Consider the following 17,480-nt stretch of genomic DNA (forward strand, 5'->3'; position numbering starts at 1 on the left):
TGAGATGAGATCCTGGGCCAATCAGAGCCCAGTCAACAAGATTTCAAATATATACTGCTTCTTGCTTTCTGTTTGTGTCAAACTAAAGAAAAAACACTCAGTTCTCTGTAACAGCTTTTCGGCAAAGAAACACCACCTGCTGGCCAAATAGGAGAAATACCCTTCAGAACATAATCAATGCAGGAAAATATCCAATACATTTTACAGGCTTAAAACACAATGTTTCTTCACAATAGGGTCTTCAAAGAACAGATAAAATCTCAGCCTTGGAGTTCCACAGTGGGGGTTCCGCAGGGCTCCCCTTGTCCCCTATTTTGTTTAATGCTTTAATGAGAATATGAGGAGAATTTTTATAGTTTTCAAATAATTGTGTTTATCTGTATGCAGATGATATAATGATTCTATTTCCATTAGCAAAAACAGTTGAAGATAGTTTTAGTGAAATAGCTACTTATTTGGAGTTTATAGAACAGTGAGCTTCACGTTATAAGCGTAAGCTAAATACTGAGAAAACTAAGATTCTGTGTTTATCACCCCCAACTAGGGTTCCTTCTAGTTCAATTCTGAAAATTCGGGGTTCGGATTTTTCTTTAGAACCTTCATTAAAGGTATTGGGGATTCTGTTGGATCCTCATTTAACTATGAAGGCTCAAATTTTGCAGCTAACCAGGAAAGTGTTTTTCAGATTAAGCATCTCCAGCGTATTAAATGTTTGATGAGTAAAACCTATTCTCCGAGGACAAGCAGGCTGCTTGTTCTCACTGATGGGTGACATCCACGGCAGCCCCTCCAATCGGAAACTTCACTAGCAAAGGCCTTTGCTAGTCATCGCGCACCCATGCGCACCGCGCATGCGTGGCCGTCTTCCCGCCCAAACCGGCTCGTGTTCATCAGTCTTCTTTTGTCCGCGCTTGGGACGGTCGTGTTTTGCCGCCGTTTCATGCCCCTCAAGTTGACCCTCGCGCATCTTCGCGATTTTCGCTAAAAAAAAAAAAAAAGAGACCTTTGGTCTTTGTCTCTTCCCGTGTGTCCAGTTTGTTTCCCCGGCGTAAGTTTCCTTTCGCTTTCGGGGTAGGCCTTTTTTGTGGTCTCGGTACGGGTTTTTTCTCTCTCCCCTATTTTTGGTGCCCTTCATCACCATCGCGAATTTTGATTTCGCCGGCGTGATTTTTCTGCCCATGTCATCGAAGTCTCCCAGCGGCTTCAAGAAGTGCACCCAGTGCGCCCGGGTAATCTCGCTCACTGATAGGCACGCTTCGTGTCTTCAGTGTCTGGGGGCTGGGCACCGCCCGCAGGCCTGTAGTCTTTGTGCTCTTTTACAGAAGAGGACTCAGGTAGCGAGATTGGCCCAGTGGAACGTATTGTTCTCGGGCTCTTCGTGACAACAGCACCGGAGGCATCGAGTGCATCGATGTCGACAGCATCGAAGTCTTCAACCTCGGCATCGACTGCATCGACGGCATCAAGGTTTCGACCCTCTGCATTGTCGGTACCGAGACATCGGAAGGCTGCGTCGGCGTCGGTGGTACTGGGACCTCCGCTGTTGCTGATGTCGTCGGACGGTGGTGCTTCGACTGGAGTGCAGGTGAGGACTGTCCATTCCCCTGCTGGTGGCGGTGAGCCTTCGGGTGGGTCTCCTCCTGCCCTGAGGGCTCCTGCGGTACAGCCCTCCCGAGACCGACCTTCTTCGGCCTCGGCCCCGAGGAAGAGACGGTTGGATTCTACGTCCTCCTCGTTGGTACCGGGAAGCTCTGGTGACATGCTTCGTTTGAAGAAATCAAAGAAGCATCGACACCGGTCTCCTTCCCGCATCGGTACCGAGAGCTCTGGGTCGCCGAGGGAGTCGGCACCCAGTAGGCATCGGCATCGGGAGGATCGTTCACCCTCTGTTCAGGAGGTGTCGATGCGCTCCACCTTGGACAGCCCGGAACCGCCTCCACGCCCGGAACAGACTCTGACCTCGACGCCTGCATCGGCTTCCATGTCTTTCTTCACAGTCGCTCTGCACGAGAGTCTCCGGGCCTTCTCCCAGAGATCCTGGGAGAGCTGTTGCGCCCTTCCCCTCCGGTACTGGGGGTGCCTGCGCCACCGGTACCGTCGAGTGAGGCGCCGGCTGGCCCTTTGCCCGGGGTGAGGTCTCCGACATCGGTACCGCTTGCGGTACCGGCTGCCGCCGCCTCCCAGGAAGACTCCCTGACGACGTCGGTGGAGGGAGCTTTGCCGGTGCTGGCGAGGGAGTCTACCTCTCGGCGCTCCCACCGTGGCCGTGTTTCCACGGAGTCGAGTCGGGCACTGCTTCAGACACAGGTTCATGAACTTGTGTCTGATACCGATGGTGAGGCATCGTGGGAGGAGGAGGAGGACATCAGATATTTCTCTGACGAGGAGTCTGATGGCCTTCCTTCTGATCCCACTCCCTCCCCTGAAAGGCAGCTTTCTCCTCCCGAGAGTCTGTCTTTCGTGGCCTTTGTCCGGGAGATGTCTACGGCCATCCCCTTCCCGGTGGTTGTGGAGGATGAGCCCAGGGCTGAGATGTTTGAGCTCTTGGACTATCCTTCTCCACCTAAGGAAGCGTCCACAGTACCCATGCATCATGTCCTAAAAAAGACATTGCTGGTGAACTGGACCAAGCCTCTAACTAATCCCCACATTCCCAAGAAGATCGAGTCCCAGTACCGGATCCATGGGGACCCAGGGCTGATGCGCACTCAGTTGCCTCACGACTCTGGTGTGGTGGATCTGGCCCTAAAGAAGGCTAAGAGTTCTAGGGAGCATGCTTCGGCGCCCCCAGGCAAGGACTCTAGAACCTTAGACTCCTTTGGGAGGAAGGCCTACCATTCTTCTATGCTCGTGGCCAAGATTCAGTCCTACCAGCTCTACACGAGCATTCACATGCGGAACAATGTGCGGCAGTTGGCGGGCTTGGTGGACAAGCTCCCTTCTGAGCAAGCCAAACCGTTTCAGGAGGTGGTCAGGCAGCTGAAGGCGTGCAGAAAATTCCTGGCCAGAGGGGTATATGATACTTTTGATGTTGCGTCCAGGGCCGCTGATCAAGGTGTGGTGATGCGCAGACTCTCATGGCTGCGTGCCTCCGACCTGGAGAATAGAATCCAGCAGCGGATTGCGGAATCCCCTTGCCGAGCGGACAACATTTTTGGAGAAAAAGTCGAACAGGTGGTAGAGCAGCTCTACCAGCGGGATAACGCTTTCGACAAATTCTCCCGCCGGCAGCCTTCAGCATCTACCTCTTCAGGTAGACGTTTTTATGGTGGAAGGAGGACTGTTCCCTACTCTTCTGGTAAGTGTAGGTACAGTCCTCCCTCTCGACAGCCTGCGGCCCAGGCTAAGCCCCAGCGCGCTCGCTCTCGTCAGCAGCGTGCGCCTCAGCAAGGCCCCACAGCTCCCCAGCAAAAGCAGGGGGCGAGCTTTTGACTGGCTCCAGAAGAGCATAGCCGATGTCAAAGTGTCTGTGCAGGGCGATCTGCCGGTCGAGGGGAGGTTGAAAGTTTTTCACCAAAGGTGGCCTCTCATAACCTCCGACCAGTGGGTCCTCCAAATAGTCCGGCAAGGATACACCCTCAATTTGGCCTCGAAACCTCCAAATTGCATACCGGGAGCTCAATCCTTCAGCTTCCAGCACAAGCAGGTACTTGCAGAGGAACTCTCCGCCCTTCTCAGCGCCAATGCGGTCGAGCCCGTGCCATCCGGGCAAGAAGGGCTGGGATTCTATTCCAGGTACTTCCTTGTGGAAAAGAAAACAGGGGGGATGCGTCCCATCCTAGACCTAAGGGCCCTGAACAAATATCTGGTCAAGGAAAAGTTCAGGATGCTTTCCCTGGGCACCCTTCTACCCATGATTCAGCAAAAACGATTGGCTATGCTCTCTGGACTTGAAGGACGCCTACACGCACATCCCGATACTGCCAGCTCACAGACAGTATCTGCGATTTCAGCTGGGCACACGTCTCTTCCAGTACTGTGTGCTACCCTTTGGGCTCGCCTCTGCGCCCAGAGTGTTCACGAAGTGCCTGGCTGTAGTAGCAGCGGCGCTTCGCAGGCTGGGAGTACACGTGTTCCCCTATCTCGACGATTGGCTGGTGAAGAACACATCCTAGGCAGGAGCTTTACAGTCCATGCAGATGACTATTCGCCTCCTGGAGCTACTGGGGTTTGTGATAAGTTATCCAAAGTCCCATCTTCTTCCAGTACAGAGACTCGAATTCATAGGAGCTCTGCTGGATTCTCGGACGGCTCGTGCCTATCTCCCAGAGACGAGAGCCAACAACTTGTTGTCCCTCGTCTCTCAGGTGTGAGCGTCCCAGCAGATCACAGCTCGGCAGATGTTGAGATTGTTGGGCCACATGGCCTCCACAGTTCATGTGACTCCCATGGCCCGCCTTCACATGCGATCTGCTCAATGGACCCTAGCTTCCCAGTGGTTTCAGGCTGCTGGGGATCTAGAAGACGTGATCCACCTGTCCAAGAGTTTTCTCAAATCCATGTATTGGTGGACGATTTGGTCCAATTTGACTCTGGGACGTCCTTTCCAAATTCCTCAGCCACAAAAAGTGCTGACTACGGATGCGCCTCTCCTGGGGTGGGGAGCTCATGTCGATGGGCTTCACACCCAGGGAAGCTGGTCCGTCCAGGAATGCGATCTGCAGATCAATCTTCTGGAGTTACGAGCGGTCTGGAACGCTCTGAAGGCTTTCAGAGATCGGCTGTCCCACCAAATTATCCAAATTCAGACAGACAACCAAGTTGCCATGTATTACATCAACAAGCAGGGGGGCACCGGATCTCGCCCCCTGTGTCAGGAAGCCGTCAGCATGTGGCTCTGGGCTCGCCGTCACGGCATGTTGCTCCAAGCCACATATCTTGCAGGCGTAAACAACAGTTTGGCCGACAGACTGAGCAGGGTTATGCAACCTCACGAGTGGTTGCTCAACTCCCGAGTAGTGCGCCAGATCTTCCAGGTGTGGGGCACCCCCTTGGTAGATCTCTTTGCATCTCGAGCCAACCACAAAGTCCCTCAGTTCTGTTCCAGATTTCAGGCCCCCGGCAGACTGGCATCGGATGCCTTCCTCCTGGACTGGGGGGAAGGTCTGCTGTATGCTTATCCTCCTATACCTCTGGTGGGGAAGACTTTGTTGAAACTCAAGCAAGACCGAGGCACCATGATTCTGATTGCTCCCTTTTGGCCGCATCAGATCTGGTTCCCTCTTCTTCTGGAGTTGTCCTCCGAAGAACTGTGGAGATTGGAGTGTTTTCCGACCCTCATCACACAGGACGAAGGGGCGCTTCTGCATCCCAACCTCCGGTCTCTGGCTCTCACGGCCTGGATGTTGAGAGTGTAGACTTTGCCTCTTTGGGTCTGTCAGAGGGTGTCTCCCGCATCTTGCTTGCTTCCAGGAAAGATTCCACTAAGAGGAGTTACTTCTTTTTATGGAGGAGGTTTGCCGTCTGGTGTGACAGCAAAGCCCTAGATCCTCACTCTTGTCCTACACAGACCCTGCTTGACTACCTTCTGTACTTGTCTGAGTCTGGTCTCAAGACCAACTCTGTAAGGGTTCACCTTAGTGCAATCAGTGCATACCATTACCGTGTGGAAGGTAAGCCGATCTCAGGACAGCCTTTAGTTGTTCGCTTCATGAGAGGTTTGCTTTTGTCAAAGCCCCCCGTCAAACCTCCTACAGTGTCATGGGATCTCAATGTCGTTCTCACCCAGCTGATGAAACCTCCTTTTGAGCCACTGAACTCCTGCCATCTGAAGTACTTGACCTGGAAGGTCATTTTCTTGGTGGCAGTTACTTCAGCTCGTAGAGTCAGTGAGCTTCAGGCCCTGGTAGCCCAGGCCCCTTACACCAAATTTCATCATAACAGAGTAGTCCTCCGCACTCACCCTAAGTTCTTGCCGAAGGTAGTGTCGGAGTTCCATCTGAACCAGTCAATTGTCTTGCCAACATTCTTTCCCAGTCCTCATTCCTGCCCTGCTGAACGTCAGCTGCACACATTGGACTGCAAAAGAGCATTGGCCTTCTATCTGGAGCGGACACAGCCCAACAGACAGTCCGCCCAATTGTTTGTTTCTTTTGATCCCAACAGGAGGGGAGTGGCTGTGGGGAAACGCACCATATTCAATTGGCTAGCAGATTGCATTTCGTTCACTTACGCCCAGGCTGGGCTGGCTCTTGAGGGTCATGTCACGGCTCACAATGTCAGAGCCATGGCTGCGTCAGTGGCCCACTTGAAGTCAGCCACTATTGAAGAGATCTGCAAAGCTGTGACGTGGTCATCTGTCCACACATTCACATCTCATTACTGCCTGCAGCAGGATACCCGACGCAACAGTCGGTTCTGGCAGTCAGTGCTTCAGAATCTGTTCGGGGTTTAGAATCCAACTCCACCCCCCTAGGCCCATGTTTATTCTGTTCCAGGCTACACTCTCAGTTAGTTGGCTAAATTGTTAGGTCAATCTCAGTTATGTCCTCGCTGTTGTGAGGCCCAATTTACCATGTTTGTTGTTTTGAGTGAGCCTGGGGGCTAGGGATACCCCATCAGTGAGAACAAGCAGCCTGCTTGTCCTCGGAGAAAGGGAATGCTACATACCTGTAGAAGGTATTCTCCGAGGACAGCAGGCTGATTGTTCTCACAAACCCGCCCGCCTCCCCTTTGGAGTTGTGTCTTCCCTTGTCTTTGTCTTGCTACATATGGGACTGACGAACACGAGCTGGTTCGGGCGGGAAGACGGCCGCGCATGGGCGCGCGAGGACTAGCAAAGGCCTTTGCTAGTGAAGTTTCCGATTGGAGGGGCTGCCGTGGACGTCACCCATCAGTGAGAACAATCAGCCTGCTGTCCTCGGAGAATACCTTCTACAGGTATGTAGCATTCGCTTTCTTTCTTTTTAACCATATTGTGACCTTATATACTTTTTTTATAGAAATAATGTTTTTTTACTTATCTTAAAAAAATTCATCTGAAGATGAAATAAAAAATGGGGATTGGGGACTAACATCCGACATGCAGAGAGTTGAAGTTTGAGTCCGGTAAAACTGCCAATATTATTTTGAAGGGGATGATCCTTGAAAAAGCTGGGATAGCAAAACATGCATGTCGGATGTTAGACCCCAACCGGCATTTTTGATTCTTATCTTTAGGTGAGTTTTTTTTTTTAAAGATAAGTAAAAAAGTTATTTCTATAAAAAAGTATATAAGGTCGCAATATAGTTAAAAAGTAAAAATGGATTTAAACTTTATTGGGTTGGCTGATGAGGAGGTTGGTGCTGTAAATCTCGCTGACAGAAAATGCTTAAAATTAGTGAACTGCATTGCTGAGGCAACCAGTTTAATAACATAATTGAGTGGGATTGCAGTACTGTTATAAATTTAGGCCTGCCATTCATTTACCTAGATTTTTGAGCCTAATTTGAGGCTAGTGCTGAAAATCAGTGCTAAGCTCCTAAGTTTTTTGCTTTGCCCTGAATCTGCCCCTGTTGCTACCTCTTTTTTTTTATACTCCTTAAGTTAAGAGTTTGGTGAAATTGGGTATAAATTTAGGCATTCAGCTCTAGGAAATTTGCAAAGAGACCAATTTATGAATGTAACTCCAATTTAGGAGCAGCCTTTAAGTTCTTGAACAAAGAGGAGGTTCTGCACACTCATTCTCCGTTCCTTCCTGAGGTGGTGTCGGATTTTCAGTATAATCGGTCTATCATCCTACCAATATTTTTCCCAGGTGTGACAGCACGGCTGATGGACAGGCATGGAACCCTCACAGATACAGGCAGGGTGTAGTGTAAGTCAAAAGAAGAGCTTTATTATTGAACAAGCAATCATAGTAACACAGTCTGTTCCTGTCACAGACTCAGGCTTAAACCTGGGCAGCAACCACATCGACAATCATTTACACATCTCTTAACAGTCCTGTCTTGCCAGGCTTCTTCAGCACAGTTCAAATTACTCACCCATAAATCCAGGCCATGTTCCAGCTGGGACACCCAGGGCCAGGGACTTCACAAATAATAAAGGCAACCTTTTAACTTGATAGTCTTCTATTTTGTTCTCATGCAACTCCTGGGCATCTATTTCTTTACACCAGTGCAAACTTCTAAGTTAGGGCCACTCCTCTCTTCCCTGGGATTGCCCCACAGGTACTGCAGCCCAGCCAACACCCTGGGAGGATTCTTTTACTCGAGTTCCTCCATCCAGGAGGCCTCTTGCTTCAGGATCTGCCCCGTGGAGACTTCTTGACTTGAGGTCTACCAACAGGAGATTTCTCCTCTCAGGGCCTCCCTGATCTGTTCTGCCCCTAGGCATTTAACCACCTTTCTGCCTGAGCCCCACCCCTCTGACTCAGCAGGTTAGTGCCACCTACCATAAGGTGGTTCAACTTCAACGCCAGTGAGGGAGTGTTCATAGGGAAACCTGCTGCTATATCACTCACTCCATACTCACAAAGATGAAAGCACACACTGGATTGCATGTCTGTTTGGCATGGATTAAAGCCCTTAGAAAGTCCATGCAACTTTTTGTTTCTTTTGATACTAATAGAATGGGGGCTGCCATCAACAAGCACATGTTGTCTAATTGGCTAGCAGACTGTTTTTTCTTGCTTTATGCTCTGGCGGGCTTGACTCATAATGTCAGAGCTATGGCTGTATCAGTAACTCACTTGAGATTAGCCTCTAAGGAGGAGATTTGCAAGGTTGCAATATGGACATCTGTTCATATATTCACAGCCCACTAATGTTTAGAAAAGTTTAGTTTACTACTGCTACTACCCTTTAGAAAAGGATTCCCGGTGTGACAGTAGATTTGTCCATTCAGTCCCCCTAGAATATCTTTAGGGAGTAGAATTCAACTGCATCTCTTCTAGGCCCGTTTCTTTTCTGTTCCAGGCTGCCTTTCAAAAAAAAAAAAAAGAGAGATATAAAAGGCTAGTTGCCATCAAACATATATTGGTGTCTGCTTGTTAACAGTGCCTTGTTATTAGTTTTCCCATTTTTCTGTTGATGGTAGCCTGTAGCTAAGGACTACCATGCTATGAGGGCTTGCTATCCTGCTTTTCCTCAGAGAAAAACAAGTTACTTTCCTATAGCACATGTTCTCTATGGACAGAAGGATAGAAGTACTCACATACCTGCCCATCTTCCCAAGGATCTGAATTATTGTTAAGCTGAATAAATAGACTGAGCTGGTCCTACATGACAGCAGCAGGTGGGAAGTGGTCCACATGCCTGGTGAAACAACTCAAAAGCTTCCAGTACTTACTAAACTATAGAAGCTTTCCCAAGTGGGCTGCATCCATGGTGTCAGTCTTGCTGTCCATGGAGAGCACTTTTGACACGTAAGTAACTTATTTTTTATTTCTACATGCCAACTTTAGTGAAATTTCTCTTTTTTTTTATAGTTATTATGCCTGTGAATGAACAGACAGACAGACATTAATTCCTATTATAAAATTTATAAACTGCTTTCTCAGTCCAAAGATTGTTAGAAAGCACTAAGTAGTTATCTATTAAGAACATACTGTATATTAGAAATAAAACTAATTTTGTTCAGTTTGAGTAGAGAGGCATTCAAGCTTGTTAACATACATTGAGTAAAATGTAAATAATTAAAATTAAGTTGAACCAGAATTGAAATTTAATTTTCTAGAAGTCAATATGAACAACTTTTAGAAGAAGGGAAGAATGAATATTTTGAGGAAAAACGCGTCAATCTTTTGAAGGCTCAAGTAATGCAATTGGAGAGACAGGTAATAAGTGTAACAGAATTTGCTTTCCAATCCAAATATTCCTCCCAAGAAGTAATCCTGTGTAATAAACACATTCAAAGTAGGTAAATATATTTTTCTTTTTCTCAATAGCACAAGTACTGAGTGGACTAACTATATATTTCTTTATCATCCATGCCTGACCAGTCCATTTGAGTGGGCTGTGTTCTCTTGCCAGTAGATGGATCCAAAGAAAAACAGCCCAGAGCCGACTCCACTTCCTTTATAGAGGGCTGGTGCTGCTTTCAACTCCTCAGTATTTCTCTGGGTCCAGCAGACCTACCCCCCTGTTTACAAAGCTGCGTGGCAAACCTGGTGATGTTGGGACCCTACCTCACCCCCTCCTCCAATTCATATGGGGGTTTGTGGCTGCAGTGCCTACTGTCTTCCTCCCCTACTTTTGGAGGGAGTAAGACAGTAAGTTCCCTGAGTTCCAGGCAATTAATTTTTGGAAGAGGAAGTCAGAAAAAAAAAAGTCTTTCGATGCAGCCTTTTCTCAGACTGCCACCTGTTCTCCTATGGTGCTGTTTTGGATTGGGACTTGGTCAGGAGGTTTAAAGTGATCACACTCCTCCTCTCTTTCCCTCCACTTGTTTTTCGGTATATCTGGAAATAAAGGGAAGTGACACGTTGCAGGTAGTTTGGCTGTTCAGCTTGTCAGCTGTTGCATTTGACCTGGTTTTGGGAGCAGGCAGGCAAGTGTGTCAGGTGGATAGATGGGATCTGTGGAGGTTTAGTACACATCCAAAAAGGAAACTAGACAGGTTTTATGTTTAAGATAGTTTTATGTTTTTATAATTTGTGCAGATTCCTGAAGAAATCATTTTCTGTGTCGAAACAAGGTACCTTGTAGAGTATTTCTTCAATAAACTTTACCCCAACATTGGTTGTCCTCGGTCTGTTTTTTGAAGAGCCTGATTCTGTTCCCACTTCTCTCCTGTCCCCAGATTGAGCCATAGTCTGTGCAGGTGTGTATGGAGTAAGACCTGGTTAGCACTCCTGTAGATAGGATTCTCACAAGTGAGTGACGCTGGGTCGCCTGGTCCGGAACTTATGAAAAGCATAAGTAGAGCTTTGTGGAGCATGAGACACACTCCACTGCGCATGCGCAAGTGCCTTCACGCCTGCCATGAAAACACGGTCTCCCCAGTTCTTTTTCTATCTTGGTGAGGAGAGGATATGTTTTATTTATTTTTTTTTTTTACCGTCTCCTCACTTTTGCTCGGTCCGAAGAGCTTTTTTGTGCCTTTTGGTGATTTTTTTTGTCCTTTGTGTTCCCGTTTGTGGAACCCCCTTTTAAAATATTTCCCTTTAGTTTCTAGTTTATTTTGCCTGGCCGCTTTTAGGCCTTGACTTTGGCCGGGATCTTTCCCTTAATTTTTGCCATGCCTTGCCCTTTTTCAGGCACCATCACTTTGTTTAAGTTAGCCGAGGAAGTTTTTCCTTCCATGTTCACGAAGGTTCCCAGTGGCTTTAAGTGCTGTACCTGGTGCAATCGGACAAACTCTGGGAAAGACACCCATTCCATTATGTCCCACAGATCAATCCAGAGATGAGCTGGTTATATCCCTCTAACAGCAGGTGGAGATAGAGAGAACACCAGAGCTCTTCCATAAAGGATACTGTGCAGCAGCCTCACTTTCAGTATTCTCTCTATTTCAGCAGGTGGATGGACATTTTCTGTGCTGCTCTCTGGATGGACCTTGCTCCTAACCTGTGCCCTCACGTTTAGTTGAGCTTGGGGGTCTTGGCTGTGCTCAGACGCCTTTAGGGTACACCTGATGGTGCAAGTTCCTCCCCCCTTCCCTGCTTTTTTTAGTCTTTCAGCTACTGACCCTCTTCTCCTACTCACGGTAACTCCTGCCTCTGTAATAAAAAAAAAAAAAAAAAGAGAGAGAGATGAGCAGTTGCAGATGATGGGCCAGATCAAGTCTGCTTTGCTAAGGGCAGGGAGTGATTTCGTCTCCGTTGGTGACTTGGCTTGCAAACTGTAAGTGTGTGATTTCTTGTTACTTCTGCATGGAGCTCTGGATTACAAAATAAATAAAAATCAAGCCTGAGCTAGGGTGGCGGACGAAGGTCCCACCTGTGCAGCCTGTTATGGCTGGGGAGTGCAGTCGGGCCCTAGTGCTTTATCAGGTTTGCCTGCACCTGTTTGCTTGTCTGTATGGTACTCCTGTAATGGGGCACGGTGCTGCCTGTTATTCAGCCATTGGTTGTGTTACTCTGGGAGCCTTCTCCATGCCAGTAGATGGGACTCATTTTCATGGGCTACATGGCTGTTTACGCTTGGCATCCGCCATCTTGAACCACATGTTTCGCCCGTGTTGAAAAAAATAGCTTACTACTCTGGCATGTTCGGGTTCTCCCGGCTTGCGCTTCCTAGAACTCATGGCGCTCAGTGGGTGGTTTTTTTGCGCCTCTTCAGTGTCCTTCCTGCCTCCTCTGAGGGTAGCTTGCCGGCTTTTGGACACAAGGTAGGAAGTCTGTGAAGGACTGCACTAGCAAAAAAAAAAAAAAGAAGAAGAAGAAAAGAAGTTTTATTTGTGCTGCCAGGCTTCGCTGGGGTTTCTTCCAGGCTCTATTGTGCCTCTCACCCTGAAGGGTGGCCTGGGGAGGACTCTTCCAGTGTTTTTGGCGGCCTTGCAGCTTAGCACTCGTGTATACCTTCGTCTTCCCGATGAAACCTTTGCAGTACTAGCGGTTCCTCTTGGCGTTTCCTGTTTAGTCTGGTGGGAGAGGCAGTCTCTTTAGTGTCAGGGTCTGCCACCTTGTAGGTGCTTCGCTAGAACCTATTCCTATCTTTCTAAGGTATGTTTTACCCGCATGACAGCATGGGGCCAGAGTCCACCCCTGGTCTCCAGGTCTTGGGATAGGCCCCTTTCAGTGGTTTGCCATATGCTTAAGAGGTTTTTGAGTATCTCTCATGCGGGCCTCAACACCGGTCCAGCTGTTGGAATATCTGCTGTGTTCTGCTTAGTGCATGGGGCTTTGCTCTAGTGGACTAGCCTTCTGGTTGCCTAGACCAGCTTTTTAGCGCTCCCGTTGGGTGCAGACTCATGTCGGGAATTGTATTTTTCAGCCCTTGCACTTCCGGAGTTATTGCTCAGCCTTTTGATTGAACGCAGTGCGGCTCTTGGCCTTGCTGATTTCCTTCGGTTGCTAGCCTTCAAGGATCAGTTCCCTTTGGGGTGTTCTGCAGGGGCTGCTATCCTTGTTCCTAGTATGGACATAACAGGATATAGGTGATGGCGTTCTGTCTGCTTCTGGGTCTGGCATCTTGCCCTTTGCTGGGGCAACGTAGTTTCCTCTCTCTGTGTAGCTTTTGGTTGGCTGGTTCTGCTGACACCCTAACTTTGGCCAGCTAGCGCTGCCCTGCTGCCTTGGTGTTCTTGCCAGCTTCGTCGGTTGCTCCTGGCAGTGCTGGCTCGGTCATGGTATTCAGGAGAACCAGGTTTGGTTGTCCTGGAACTCAGGTTTTTTGCCCATCGGCCCTTCTTGGGTTTTTGTCGTCTTACCTCCTTCCGGCCCGGCCATCCAGTCTTGTTCGACACTGCTTGCTGGGTTTTCCTAGGCTGGCGTACCTCTTCTTCCAGGATCATTCTTTGGTCAGTTTCCGGCCCTCCCTCTTGCAAGCACCTCATTGCAGAGGTAGCAGTTGAGAAATACAAATAAGAAGGATGATTTAGGAGAACACCAATTCTGGGTAAGTCTTGGCTGCATCCTGAGTGGACGTGGCTTGCTTCGTCACTGGTTAGCAAAGCATGTGCCACCTCTGGCTGTCGACTTTGTTCTGTTCCGGCATCTAAAACCTTTCTCCATTGCTGGCTGTCCTTTTTGCTCCATCACAGGCTGACGCATATTGCTTCATTTCTGACTTTCTTGTATTGCTTCATCGCTGGCTGATGCATATTGCTTCATCTCTGGCTGACGCAATTTGTTCTGTCTTTGGTTTCCATCCTTTCTTTCTCTGGGGTTCGAGCTTTGTTCTGTCCCTGAAGGGCAGCCTGTCTTCGTCTCTGGACATTGGACCTCCCTCCCTCTTTGGTTTTGGAGTTCTGCTCCTTGTTTGGGTGTTGGGGCTTGCTTTGTTTCTGGATGTACGGACTTGCCACTCTTTGGTGTGGTGAGCCTTCCTCAGGCCATGGTGGCCTAGGATTCTGCCATCACTGGGTGACGTCCTTGGTGCCATCTTTGGATTGTGATTGCGCTCAAGGATCATTCCTTGATCTGATTCTGGAGCTCAGCCTTGATTTTTATTTTTGTTACATTTGTACCCCGCGCTTTCCCACTCATGGCAGGCTCAATGCGGCTTACATATTGTATACAGGTACTTATTTTTACCTGGGGCAATGGAGGGTTAAGTGACTTGCCCAGAGTCACAAGGAGCTGCCTGTGGCTGAAGTGGGAATCAAACTCAGTTCCTCAGTTCCCCAGGACCAAAGTCCACCACCCTAACCACTAGGCCACTCCTCCACTCCTAATCCGACGCTGCATGCCAGTCTTGTTCCATCTGGGATTTTTTTTCTTCCGGAGTTCTGCAATCCCACCCTACTTGGAGACTGCTTTGGTATATCCCACTCGTCTCTGGATTAATCTGTGGGACGTAATGGAAGGAAAAATTATAATTCTTGCCTGATAACTTTGTTTCCTTTAGTCCCAACAGATCAATCCAGAGGCTCACCCTTGAATTCTAGGTGACATGGTGTGTGTTTGCTTGTCATCTTTCGAGGCTTGCTTCTGCTACGGGAGTTGGTTTGAGTTTTTGCAGGTATGGCTTTCATTGGACGGATGCTGCAGGGACACCAGCGGTTGCTGGTCTGCAGTGCCACTGGTTCTCCCCTCTTTGAGGCAAAGGCAGGAGTTTGGCTCCTTACTGCTTTGGTATCGAACATACTGAAAGTGAGGCTGCTGCACAGTATCCTTTATAGCAGAGCTCTGGTGTTCTCTCTATCTCCACCTGCTGGTAGAGGGACATAACCCACTTGTCTTTGGATTGATCTGTTGGGAAAGAAAATTATCAGGTAAGAAACAAAATTTTTCCTTCTTGGTGTTGTCAGTGTCTTGGGCCTGATCATAGTCCCACTAACTGTGTTCTCTGCCTTCGTATGAAGCAGAGGTCCCAGGGTTCCGGAGAGGCTCAACAAGAGAGGATTTTTGGAGCCAAGTCCGGTTCCTCAACTTCGGCATTGAGGTCAGAGGTGTCGGCATTGACGTTGAGCATCACATCATCATCGGGAGCATCGGTAAGCATGGCTGCTGTTAGACCATTAGACACTGGGAGCAGTGAAGAATCAAGCGGGTCTGAACCTGCCTTGATGCCTCCTGCTGTGCAGGGGACCGTCCATTGTAGGACACAACCCCGAGGTGATGTGTGGATTTGATGTCATCCTCATCGGCACCGAGGAACCTCGATGACCAGCTTCGGGCGAAGGCCAAGAAGCATTGCTATTGATCGGCCTTGATGTATGGTGCCGGAATCTCTGAGGTTTTGAAGCATTCGGCACCTGAGAAGCGTTGGCACCGGGAAGACTGCTCCTTCTTCATACAGGAGGTGCCGATGCATTGGTCTCCCTGCAGCCCAGCTCCTAAGCCGGCATCCAAGCCTTTCCCAGTGTCGGCCCTTGATGAGTGCATCTGAGCCTTGCTCCTTGAGCTATTGGATGGCCGCCTGCAGCGGTGTGTATCGGCATTGGAGGTGCTTGTGCCTACCCTGCTTCTTGTTGTGGCACCACTTGGCCCTCAGCCTGTGGTGCGGCCTCTGGCACCGACACCGCATGCGGCTTCGGTGTCGATTGTCACCCAAGCCGGTACTACCTCGATGTCGGTGGAGGAAGCTTTGCCAGAGTCAAGGCGGGAACCAACTTCTCAATGCCATTCTCGAGGATATGGCTTCTTCATGTTGAGGCAGGTTCGGTCTTGACACTCCCATCAGGAGGTATTGTCTGACACCGAAGAGGAGTGTTCATGGGATTCAAAGGAGGATACGAGGTACTTTTCCTCAGATGAGTCCTATCGAATTCCCTCTGAACCCTCCCCTCTACCTGAAAGGAGACACTATTCCGTTTCCTTTGGAAGTGGGAGGACGAGCCCAGGGCCAAGATGCTCGAGGTCCTGGACTACATGTCTCCTTCTAGGGAGGTTGTGAATGTCCCTTTCCACGAGGTACTCCAGGAAGTCCTTATTAGGAATTGGGAGTCCCCTCTGTTATAAGTACATAAGTATTGCCATACTGGGAAAGACCAAAGGTCCATCAAGCCCAGCATCCTGTTTCCAACAGTGGCCAGTCCAGGTCCCATCCCCTTTATCATTTTCGTCGCCCATCTTTGTACCTTTTCTATTTCCACTATGTCTTTTTTTGAGATGTGGTGACCAGAATTGCACACAGTATTCGAGGTGTGGTCATACTATGGAGCGATATAAAGGCATTCTAATGTCCTCATTTTTGTTTTCCATTCCTTTCCTAGTAATATGTAAGATTCTGTTTGCTTTCTTAGCTGCCACTGTACACTAAGCAGAGGGTTTCAACATATTATCAATGATGACACCTAGATCCCTTTCCTGGTCGGTGATTTCTAATGTGGAACCTTGCATCATGAAGCTATAGTTCGGATTCCTTTTTCCCACATGTACTGTATCTCTTGTTCACATTAAAAGTCATCTGCCATTTGGATCATTTATAAATAAGTTAAAAAGCAGCGGTCCCAGCACAGACCCCTGGGGAACCCCACTATCTGCCTTTCTCTATTGAGAATACTGACCATTTAACCCTACTCTCTGTTTTCTATCCTTTAGTTTTTAATCCACAATAGAACACTACCTCCTATCCCATGACTGTCCTATTTCCTCTGGAGTCTTTCATGAGGTACTTTGTCAAATGCCTTCTGAAAATCTAGATACACATTATCGACCGGCTCACCTTTATCCAATATTTGTTCACCCCTTCAAAGAAATGTAATAGATTGGTGAGGCAAGATTTTCTTTCACAAAATCCTTGTTGGCTTTGTCTCATTAATCCATGTTTTTGAATATGCTCTGTAATTTTGTTCTTTATAATAGTCTCTACAATTTTGTCCGGCACCGACGTCGGTCTCAACTATATAATTGCTGTTATGTTGGCCGCCCTCCAATCTTCTGGTACCATGCTTGATTTTAAAGATAAGTTACATTCTCTGAGGACAAGTAGGCTTATTTATTCTCACAAGTGGGTGATATTGGCCCACGTCGCCTAGTCCAGGACTTATAAGTAGAGCTTTATGGAGTGCGAGACATGCTCCACTGCGCATGCCTTTCCGCACACAGTGCAAACACGGTCTCTTCAGTTCTTTTTCTACCGCGGTGAGGATAGGGCGGGTTTTTTTTACCATCTCCTCATACCGCTTTGTCCTAAAGAGTTTTTTCAGTGCTTTTCAGCATTTTCTTTTCATCCAGAATTGTGTTTCCGGTTGTGGACCCCCCCCCCCTTTTTTTTTTGTCTTTACCTTATATTTTTAGTTTATTTTGCCAGGTTTTAAATTTCCTTTCTTTTTTGTCGTTGTTTGGCCGCTTTTAGGCCTTGACTTTGGCCGGGAATTTTCCCTTCGTTGTTAGCCGTTTCTTGCCCCCTTTTCAGGCACCATCACTTTGTTTAATTTAGCCGAGACAGTTTTTCCTTCCATGTCCATGAAGGTTCCTAGTAGGTTTAAACGCTGTAGCCGGTGCAGT

General features: G+C 48.4%; 1 protein-coding gene across 2 annotated transcripts in view; it reads left to right on the top strand.

Annotated features, from left to right (window-relative positions):
- LOC115463166 overlaps positions 1 to 17,480 on the top strand; it is a 222,051-nt gene that overhangs the window by 58,817 nt on the left and 145,754 nt on the right. For both annotated transcript variants that reach the window (XM_030193415.1, XM_030193416.1), the window contains exon 4: positions 9,659 to 9,758. In XM_030193415.1, coding sequence (XP_030049275.1) covers positions 9,659 to 9,758 — 100 coding nt within the window. The remainder of the gene's footprint in view (positions 1 to 9,658; positions 9,759 to 17,480) is intronic.

This window comes from Microcaecilia unicolor, chromosome 2 (assembly GCF_901765095.1).
Source record: "Microcaecilia unicolor chromosome 2, aMicUni1.1, whole genome shotgun sequence".
In the NCBI taxonomy this organism is placed as follows: Eukaryota; Metazoa; Chordata; class Amphibia; order Gymnophiona; family Siphonopidae; genus Microcaecilia; species Microcaecilia unicolor.